The 11,236-nt window shown below is 47.2% G+C and overlaps 1 protein-coding gene across 1 annotated transcript in view; it reads left to right on the forward strand.

Annotated features, from left to right (window-relative positions):
* KPNA7 (karyopherin subunit alpha 7) overlaps positions 1-9,893 on the forward strand; it is a 35,298-nt gene extending 25,405 nt beyond the window's left edge. The window contains exons 8-10 of the mRNA XM_025380723.1: positions 1,507-1,689; positions 5,080-5,226; positions 9,660-9,893. Of these exons, the coding sequence (XP_025236508.1) occupies positions 1,507-1,689; positions 5,080-5,226; positions 9,660-9,746 (417 nt within the window). The 3' untranslated portion in view covers positions 9,747-9,893. The remainder of the gene's footprint in view (positions 1-1,506; positions 1,690-5,079; positions 5,227-9,659) is intronic.
* Positions 9,894-11,236: the final 1,343 nt, after the last annotated feature.

Here is an 11,236-nt window from a genome sequence, read left to right on the forward strand (position 1 = left end):
TGGAGTCTCATGGCGTTGAGGAGAAGCTACTGGCAGTGTTCTTGTTCTCAGGCTGGGTGGTGAGTTCCCAGGGTGCACCACGTATGACAAGCTAGGCAAGAAAGGCTAGGTGTGTTACCCAAATTATAGCATCTTTAGATCTATTCAGTACTTCTGGTCCTGCACACCCCTGTGAATCTGTACATATTCTAGTGAGAAATATCTAGTTATGAATCAAAGAGCACTTATATTTCAAGTGGTATCTTTTGAACTAGAACTTGCTTGGAGCCATAAGTTATTTGTTTTGTTTTGGTTTTGGTTTTAGACTGAGGTCAGTTTTCCCCAGCCATAAATTGGGAATAAATCCTGCCCAGGAATAGAAGAGTAGAAGATAAATTCCTCCTGTATCTCTGGCCGAGAGCGCACTTTATAAATGCAAAGATTTACTGAGCAATTTTTTTTTTTTTTTGGGAGACAGAGTCTCGCTCTGTCACCCAGACTGGAGTACAGCGGGACAATTTCGGCTCACTGCAACCTCCACTTCCTGGGTTTGAGTGATTCTGCTTCCTCAGCCTGCTGAGTAACTGGGATTACAGGTGCACGCCTCCATGCCTGGCTAATTTTTAAAAATTTTAGTAGAGACAGGGTTTCACCATGTTGCCCATGCTGGTCTCTAACTCCTGAGCTCAGACAATCCTCCTGCCTCAGCCTCCCAAAATGCTGGGATTGTAGGTGTGAGTCACCGCGCCCGACGTGAGTGATATTTTTTCTGTCACCTCTGGGCTGGCTTGGTCCCTTAGGTTGTATCTGTGTGCCCAGCCTTATAGCTTCTTGGCCAAAGCTTTATTAGATCAGAAATACTAAAAATGCAGACATAGGCTACTGTCATCTAAATCCAAAGTATAACTCCTAGTCTATGTAGATTACCTGAATTGGTTAATGTCAGTTTCAATTTTTCCCTGTAGCCTGATATGGGCAAATGAGCCTATTTGATCTTAGGGCTTCCCTCTAAGACCCCACCTGAGTCTGCCTGCCTGCTTCTTGGCTTTCCAAAGATGCCGTCTTCTGATCAAGAACTAGAGGCAGGGGCTGGGCATGGCGGCTCATGGCTGTAGTCGCAACACTGTGAGAGGCCGAGATGGGAGGATCACTTGAGGTCAGGAATTTGAGACCAGCCTGGCCAACATGGTGAAACCCCATCTCTACTAAAAATACAAAAACTAGCCGGGTATGGTGGTGAGTGCCTGTAATCCCAGCTACTTGGGAGGCTGAGGCAGGAGAATCGCTTGAACCCGGGAGGTGGAGGTTGCAGTGAGCTGAGCCTGTATCACTGCACTCCAGCCTGGGTGACAGAGTGAGGGTGGGGGTAAAAAGAAAAAGAACTAGAGGCAGGTAGCCAAGGCATTCTATGTAAATCATACATGCAGTTCTGGCTGTCACCAGCCTCCCGAGAATGTGAACCAAGTTGGTGTCCTATATTTAGGTTCTTCAGGATCTGTAGAGAATGTAAACATCTTTGTTCTGCAGGGAGAATTTAAAGTCCAGAAAGAGGCTGTCTGGATGGTGGCGAACTTTGCAACAGGGGCCACCATGGATCAGCTGATCCAGCTCGTCCACTCTGGGGTCCTGGAGCCACTGGTGAATCTGCTCACAGCCCCAGATGTTAAAATTGTTCTCATCATCCTCGATGTCATCTCTTGCATCCTCCAGGTGAGCCGTTCTGAACAGGTTGGTTTGTAAATAGCTGTCTCCAATTGGATATAGGCATTTAATGTGGCTCTTAAAACTCAAGTTGTACTTTGGGAGGCTGAGGCGGGTGGATCACCTGAAGTCAGGAGTTTGAGGCCAGCCTGGCCAACATGGTGAAACCCTGTCTCTACTAAAATTACAAAAATTAGCCAGAATGGTAGTGCACGCCTGTATCCTAGCTACTCTGGAGGCTGAGGTGGGAGAATCACTTGAACCCGGGAGGCAGAGGTTGCAGTGAGCCGAGATAGTGCCACTGCACTCCAGCCCAGGTGACAGAGCCAGACTCCGTCTCAAAACAAAACCCAAGTTGGATTATTTCTCTTCCCTCAATCCCTCCACCCTCCTCTGTCCATGTGTCGTGTGGATAAACACAAAAGGAGCCATCTCGAAGGACCATGGTCTTCATTTTCTCGAACAAATGTCTGTGTGCCAGATATTTTTTCAGGTGCTCAGACTATGACAGTCCTTGCTGTAATGGACATTAGGTATGAGTGGGGAGATGGAGGACAGACACATCAGGTAGGGAGTTATGGATAAAGTAAATCAGATAAAGGGGCAGTCACTAATAGTTCAGGGTGGAGAGTGGCTATAGCTGTCTTTTTATAGAGACAGAGACAGAGGGGCAGACAGACAGAGACACACAGAGAGACAGAGACACAGAGAGAGACACAGACAGAGACAGACAGATACACACAGAGACAGACACACACAGAGACAGACAGAGACAGACGGAGACAGAGACAAACGGAGACGGAGACAGACGGAGATGGAGACAGACAGAGACGGAGACGGACAGACGGAGACGGAGACGGACAGACGGAGACGGAGACGGACAGACGGAGACGGAGACGGACAGACGGAGACAGACAGACGGAGAGACGGAGACACGGAGACGGAGACACGGAGACGGACAGGCAGAGACAGACAGGTAGAGACAGACAGAGATGGACAGGATCTCTGCTCTGTCATCTAGGTTGGAGTGCTGTGATTCTAGCTTACTGCAGCCTTGATCTCCCGGGCTCAAGCAATCCTCCCACCTCAGCCACCTGAATCGGTGGCACTATAACCAGATGCCACCACGCCTGGCCAATGTTTGTATTTTTAGTAGAGACGGGGTCTCTCTGTGTTACCCAGACTGTTCTCTATCTCCTGGGCTCAAGTCATCCTCCCACCTCAGCCTCCCAAAGTGCTAGGATTACAGGTGTGAGCCACCATGCCTGGCCAAGAGGATTGGCTTCTGAGGAGGCTCACACGATGGCTGGGAAGTCACTTGGACACGTGGACCTTCTCCATTGGGCTGCCTGAGTGTCCTCACATCACGCAGCTGGCTTCCTATGGAGTAAGGGGTCTAAAAGCAAGGTGAAGGCCTCAATGTCCTTCATGACCTGACCTTGGAGGTCACATTCTGTCACTTCCACAACATCCTATTGGTTATACAGGTCACCCCCATTCAATGTGAGTGGGGAACTACACAGGGTTTGGGCACCAGGGGTCAGGGATCATCAGGGCAATCTCAGAGGCTAGCTAGATTCATTTGGTTAGGGTCCTTTTAAAAAATTAATATTTTTTTGCCTGGGCATAGTGGCTCACACCTGTAATCCCAGCACTTTGGGAGGCCGAGGTGTGCAGACCACCTGAGGTCAGGATTTCAAGACAAGCCTGGCCAGCATTGTGAAACCGCATGTCTACAAAAAAATTAGCCAGGCACAGTGGCTCACGCCTGTAATCCCAGCTACTCAGGAAGCTGAGGCATGAGAATCACTTGAACCCAGGAGGTAGAGGTTGCAGTGAGCCGAGATCAAGCCACTGCACTCCAGCTTGGGCGACAAAGCAAGAGTCTGTCTCTATAAATAAATTATAAATATAAATATAACAGGATCTCACTCTGTCACCCAGGCTAGAATGCAGTGGCGTGATCTCAGCTCACTACAGCCTCAACTTCTTAGGTTCAGGTGATCCTCCCACCTCAGCCTTCCAAGTAGCTGGGATTATAGGCTTGTGCTACCACACCCATCTAATTTTTGTATTTTTAGCAGAGGTGGGGTCTTGCTATGTTGCCCACGCTGGTCTCAAACTCCTGGGCTCAAGTGATCCTCTCACCTCGGCCTCCCAAAGTGCTGGGATTACAGGAATGGGCCACCATGTCCAGCTTAGTTAAGGTTCTTTTATAGGTGACAAAACCATCTGAAAAGCTTCAAAGTAACACTAGGGAGCTCCTTTTAGAAGCCCACTTTAAGCATCTTTTTAATGTAATTTTCTTGAAAAGAACGATCTGAGTCAAGACTAGATTTGAAACTCAACCCAGTGACATCCTAAAACTTGGATCAAACGACACAGACAAAGAATAGATATTTGGGTGAAGTGCGTTGGCTCATGCTTGTAATCCCAGCACTTTAGGAGGCAGAGGCAGGTGGATCACCTGAAGTTAGGAGTTCGAGACCAGCCTGGCCAACATGGCGAAACCCCATCTCTACAAAAATACAAAAAAGTTAGACTGGCATGGTATGTGCCTGTAGTCCCAGCAACTTAGGAGGCTGAGGCAAGAGAATTTCTTGAACCTGGGAGGTAGAGAGTATAGTGAGCCAAGATTACTGCACTCCAGCCTGGGCTATAGAGCAAGACTCTGTCTCAAAAAAAAAAAAAAAAGTTATTTGGGCCAAGTTCAGTGGCTCATACCTGTAATCCCAGCACTTTGGGAGACCAAGGCAGGAGGATCGCTTGAGGCCAGGAGTTGGAGACTGATCTGGGTAATGCAGCGAGATCTTGTCTCTACACAAAATGTTAACAAAATTGTGATACCTTCTGAGTCTTCCCTGTGTATCTTCTTTATTTACTAATTTTTTTTTTTGAGACTGAGTCTTATGCTGTCATACAGGCTGGAGTGTAATGGTGCAATCTCAGCTCACTGCAACCTCTGCCTCCTGGTTCAAGCAATTCTTGTGCCTCAGCCTCCTGAGTAGCTGGGATTACAGGCACCTGCCACTACACCCAGCTAATTTTTGTATTTTTAGTAGAGATGAGGTTTCACCGTGTTGGCCAGGCTGGTCTCAAGCTCCTGACCTCAAGGAGCGCCTGCCTTGGCCTCCCAAAGTGCTGGGATTACAGGCATGAGCCACTGCGCCCGGCCCTGTATTTATGATATATGTCTGCTGTATAACCTGGATACCTGAAATGGGAGGAAGATCATATAATTTTCAACCAATTTGGGAAGAGTGAAATTGCAACTATACATTCAGGAATGGTAGGCTTTGGTCTGCTTCCACTGGGGGCAGCTACCTAGAGGACTGGCAGAGGTCCCACCCCACAAGGGCTCCTGCTGGGGGTCTCATGTCCCCTTATACTTGGCCACAGGCAGCAGAGAAACTGTCTGAGAAGGAAAGCCTGTGTCTTCTGATAGAAGAACTTGGTGGGATCGATAGAATTGAGGCTTTACAACTGCATGAGAACCGTCAAATTGGCCGGGCGGCTTTGAACATCATCGAGAAGCACTTTGGTGAGGTAAGTGACTTAGGAGTGCGAAGGAATGTCCAGGGGTCCTGGTGGGGCAGCTCTGCAGCGGGTGACCCTGCCGGGGCCTGGGCTGTTGCGTGTGGCAGGTGACTGGGCAGGTGGGCTTCTCTCCCGCCACATCCTCTGAAGTTAATGTGTCTCCTCTACCCGTGCTGTATCAGGTCATCTTTGAGTAGTGGCTTCTTGGTGCCTGGAAGCTGTTCGAATTCCTTAGGAGCTTATCCCGCTCCTTTACTGGTCTCCTTTTTGGGAGAGGTATGGGAGGGGAGAGGATTTGATGCTAAAGTGACTTTTTATTTATTTATTTATGTATTTATGTATGTATGTATGTATTTATTTATTTATTTATTGAGATGGTTTCACTCTGTTGCCCAGGCGGGAGGGCAGAGGCGCCATCTCGGCTCACTGCAACTTCTGCCTCCCAGATTCAGTTGATTCTTGAGCCTCCGTGACCTGAGTGGCTGGGATTAGAGAGATGTACCACCACGCCCAGCTAATCTTTAGTAGAGACAGGGTTTCCCTATGTTAGTCAGGCTGGTCTCAAACTCCTGGCTTCAAGTGATCCACCCGCCTTGGTGTAATCCCAAAGTGCTGGGATCACAGGCATGAGCCACCACGCCTGGCCCGTCTCCACAACAGTTTTTATCTTCTCAAACTGAAACTCCCTACCCGTTAACTACAAAGTCCCCAACACACCTTTCCCCCAGCCCTTTCAGTAACCATCATTTTGCTTTCTGTCTCTATGAATTTGACTATTCTAGGGACCTCATGAGTGGAATTGGTACAGCATTTGTCCTTTCGTGACTGATGTATTTCCACTTGGCATACGGTCTTCAAGGTTCATCCGTGTTGTAGCATGTCAGGATTGCTTTCTTTTTTAAGGCTGAATAATACTCCATTGAATATATATGCCGCATTGTATTTATTCATTTCCCTGTCAATGGACATGTGAGTTTCTTCTACCATTTGGCTATGGTGAATACGCTGCTATGAACGTGGGTGTGTAAGCCTGTTAGAGTCCCTGCTTCTAATTTTTTTTTTTTTTTTTTTTAAAGACAGGGCCCTGCTCTGTCACCCAGGCTGGAAGGCAGTGGCAGCAATGATTGCTCACTGTAGCCTTGACTTCCCTAGACTCAAGCAGTCCTCCTACCTAAGCCTCCCAAGGAGCTGGGACTACAGGCATGCACCACCATGACAGCAGTTAACTTTTGTATTTTTTTTTTAATAGAGATGGGGTTTCTTCATGTTGTCCAGGTTGGTCTAAAACTCCTGAGCTCAAGCAAGCCACCTGTCTCGACCTCCCAAAGTGCCGGGATTACAGGTGTGTGCCACCACGCCTGGCCCAGTTCTTTGGAGTATATATACCCAGAGTGGAATTGCTAGATTATATGGTAATTCCATTTTGAAGTTTTGAAGAACTACCATGCTCTTTTCCATAGTAGATGTACCATTTCACATCCCTACCAACAATGCATGAGGATTCCAATTTCTCCACACCCTTGCCAACACTTGTTATTTTCTGGGTGTTTTGGTAATAGCTATCCTCATGGGTATAAAGTGGAATCTCATTGTGGTTTGATTTGCACTTATATCAGAAATTTTTCATATGAGGAAGGCAACCTCACATTTATTTCATGACCAGATCAACATGGGGCTAGGAGTTGACAGAGTGACACTTCTCTTAAGTGTCAAAGGTAACTTATCAGCAAAATAAAGGACCATACAGTCAATATGACCAGGTAGATGGTGTGGTTAGCTGGGGCAGTTAATCTTGATTTGGGACCAAGAAGATGCTCTCTGCTGGGAGCAGTGGCTCACGTCTGTAATCCCAGCACTTTGGGAGGCCGAGGCAGGCCTCCCTTGAGGTTAGGGGTTCGAGACCAGCCTGGCCAACATGGCGAAACCCCGTATCTACTAAAAATACAAAATTAGCTGGGTGTGGTGGTTTGTGCCTGTAATCCCAGCTACTCAGGAGGCTGAGGCAGGAGAATCACTTGAACCCCAGAACAGAGATTGCAGTGAGCCAGGATGGTGCCACTGTATTCCGGCCTGGGCAACAGAGCAAAACTCCACCTCCGAGGAGAAGAAAAAAAAAAAGCTCTCAAGCCAGGTGTGGTAGCTCAGGCCTGTAATTGCAGCACTTTGGAAGGCTAAGGCGGGTGGATTGCTCGAGCCCAGGAGCTCTGAGACCAGCCTGGGCAAAATAGCAAGACCCCATATCTACAAGAAATACAAAAATTAGCCAGGCGTAATGGCATGTGCCTGTAATCCCAGTTACTCGGGAGGCTGCAGTGGGAGGATTGCTTGAGCTGAGATTGTGCCACTGCACTCCAACCTGAGCAACAGCGTGAGACTTTTTTTTTTTTTTTTTTTTTTTTGAGACGGAGTCTTGCTCTGTCACCCAGGCTGGAGTGCAGTGGTGCAATGTCAGCTCACTGCAAGCTCCACCTCCCGGGTTCATGTCATTCTCCTGCCTCAGCCTCCCAAGTAGCTGGGACCACAGGCACCCACCGCCACCATGCCAGGCTAATTTTTTGTATTTTTAGTAGAGATGAAGTTTCACTGTGTTAGCCAGGATAGTCTCGATCTCCTGACCTCGTGATCTGCCCACCTCGGCCTCCCAAAGTGCTGGGATTACAGGCGTGAGCCACTGTGCCTGGCCGAGACTGTCTTAAAAAATAAAAAAAAAGTTCTCAAAGGAGACCAGACCCAGAATGGTGATAATGGTGATAAGCATTTTCCAGGTTAATGGTTCCTATGAAAACCTCATAAATAAGCTCAGCTGGGTGCAGTGGCTCACACCTGTAATCCCAGCACTTTGGGAGGCCGAGGTAGGTGGATCACCCAAGATTAGGAGTTCGAGACCAGCCTGGCCAACATGGCGAAACCCCGTGTCTACTAAAAATACAAAAATTAGCTGGGTGTGGTGACAGGCGCCCATAATCCCAGCTACTCAGGAGGCTGAGGCAGGAGAATCACTTGAACCTGGAAAGCAGAGGTTGCAGTGAGCTGCAATCATGCCACTGCACTCCAGCCTGGGCGACAGAGCGAAATGCCATCCCAAATAAATAAATAAAAAGAGACTCATCTGTTAAAGGGGGTTCGATCCCTGGGGCTTATCCAAGAATTCCGGGGTAAAGATTTCTGGACTAGAAGTAGTAGCTATACCCATCATTTGCTTACTCATTGTCAGGACGGTGTTCTATGTCTATCAAAACTGCATTAAAAACAACCTACTCACAAAAGGACAAATATTACGTGATTCCACTTAGATGTGGTACCTAGAGTCATCAAATTCATAGAAACAAAGTAGAATGGTGTTTGCCAGGTGCTGGATGGAGGGAATGAGGAGTGATTTAATCAGTGATCCCAACCTTTTTGACAGTAGGGACCAGTTTTGTTTGTTTGTTTGTTTGTTTGTTTTGAGATGGAGTCTCGCTCAGTCACCCAGGCTGGAGTACAGTGGCATGATCTTGGCTCACTACAAGCTCTGCCTCCCAGGTTCACGCCATTCTCCTGCCTCAGCCTCCCGAGTAGCTGGGACCACAGGCACCCGCCGCCACCACACCAGGCTAATTTTTTGTATTTTCAGTACAGACAGGGTTTCACCATGTTAGCCAGGATGATCTCGATTTCCTGACCTCGTGATCTACCCACCTTGGCCTCCCAAAGTGCTGGGATTACAGGCGTGAGCCACCGCACCTGGCAGGGACCAGTTTTTATAAAAGACAAATTTTCCACAGATGGGGAGTTAGGGGATAGTTTCGGGATGATTCAAGAGCATTACATTTATTGTGTACTTTATATTATTATTACATGGTAATGTATAATGAAATAATTATACAGCTCATCATCATGCAGAATCAGTGGGAGCCCTGAGCTTTTTTCCTGCAGCTAGACAGTCCCATCTGGGGGTGACAGGAGACAGTGACAGATCATCAGGCACTAGATTCTCATAAGGAGCGTGTAACCTGGTTCCCTGGCAGGTGCAGTTCACAACAGGGTTTGTGCTGCTATGAGAATCTAATGCTGCCACTGATTTGACAGGAGGCAGAGCTCAGGTGGTAATGTGAGTGATGGGGAGTGGCTGTAAATACAGATGAAGCTTCACTTGCTGCTCTGCTGCTCACCTTCTGCTGTGCGGCCCAGTTCCTAATAGGCCATGGACCGGGGACAGGGCGGTGGTTGGGGACTCCTGATGTAATAGGTACAAAGCCTCAGTTGTGCAAGATGAAAAAGTTCCAGAGGTGGGTGGTGGTGATGATTGCACAACAGTGTAAATGTACTTAATTGCTACTGAGCTACCTGCTTAAACATGGTGAAAGAGGGTCGATTTGGTTACAAGGTGCATTTTGCCAAATGTGCAGTGATAATGTGCTGAGAATCCTGGAGGTTATAACAGTGTCTGTTCTCTCCTGAAGGAAGAAGATGAGAGCCTAACTTTACTGAGCCAAGTCCTAGACCAAGATTATGAATTTATAGATTGTGAATGCTTAGCAAAAAAATAGCCAAGCTCCATAACTCCTAAGCCAACAACCCAGTGCTAAAGGATAACTTCTTTAAGAAGCTGTAGTCCACTATCTTAGTGTAACCCAAGTGTAACCCCAATGTGAAGCTTTTAAAACTTGACATTAATAAAAAATGTTCAACACTTTCACTTTTCTCTACCTGAACTTCAGATAAACCCCTTGCTTCTTAAAACCATGTGGAATTCATCTCCTAAGAATGTTTGTTTGTTTAGGCCGAGCGTGGTGGCTCACACCTGTAATCCCAGCACTTTGGGAGGCCAAGGCGGGTAGATCACCTGAGGTTAGGAGTTCGAGACCAGCCTGGCCAATATGGTGAAACTCTCTCTGCTAAAAATACAAAAAATTAGCCAGGTGTGGTGACGCATGCCTGTAATCCCAGCTATTTGGGAGGCTGAGGCAGGAGAATTGCTTGAACCCAGGAGGGCGGAGGTTGCAGTGAACTGAGATTGAGCCATTGTACTCCAGCCTGGGCAACAAGAGTGAAACTCTATCTCAAAAAAATAAAAAATAAAGAACATTTGTTTAGTAATTGCCTTTTAAAAGATCTTAAAGTAAAACCTTCAAGACAGAGTAGAATGGTTTTATAGCTATCTGGACAGACTGTTTTTCTTTCTTTTTCTCTTTTTTTTTGAGATGGAGTTTCACTCTTATCACCCAGGCTGGAGTGCAGTGGTGTGATCTAGGCTCACTGCAACCTCCGTCTCCCAGGTTCCAGTGATTTTCCTGCCTCTGCTGCCAAATAGCTGGGACTATAGGTGCCTGCCACCATGCCGGGCTAATTTTTGTATTTTTGGTAGAGACGGCATTTTACCACGTTGACCAGGCTGGTCTCAAACTCATGACCTCAGGTGGTCCACCCATCTCAGTCTCCCAAAGTGCTGGGACTACAGGCATGAGCCACCATGCCCGGCCACTACACAGACTTTGACTTGCAGATACAGTATCATTGGTTCTTGGTGCTGCAGGGACAGTGTTACTGGCCGCCTTTCCTCTGGCAATTAATATCCTGACACTGACAAGATCTAAGATAATTTTCTCCAGAAACTCAATCTCTCTTATTCTTCCGAGAGAGAGAGAGAGAGAGAGAGTGAGTGTGTGTGTGTGTTTCTATATTTCAGGGCAACACCACCATATGCAGGTAACCTTCTAAAGAATTTTGTAGAGATGGGGTCTTACTATGTTGTCCAGGTTAGTCTCAAATTGCTGGCCTTAAGCCATCGTCTCTCTCTGGCTTCCCAAAGTGCTGGGATTACAGGCATGAGCCACTGTACCTGGCCTACATCTTATATTTGAGCCATGACTTTCTTGTATACTTAGTTTTCATAACTTAAATGAACTTTGATACAATGTACATTTTACAGAGCTATAGATATTTAAAATAAGGGAGGACCCATGCCAGCTCCACCCTATCCCCAGAGACCAGAACTTTCTACCCTTTGATCTGTTTAGTCTATGCTTTCGTAATTCTA

Source organism: Theropithecus gelada, chromosome 3 (genome assembly GCF_003255815.1).
Source record: "Theropithecus gelada isolate Dixy chromosome 3, Tgel_1.0, whole genome shotgun sequence".
Classification (NCBI taxonomy): Eukaryota; Metazoa; Chordata; class Mammalia; order Primates; family Cercopithecidae; genus Theropithecus; species Theropithecus gelada.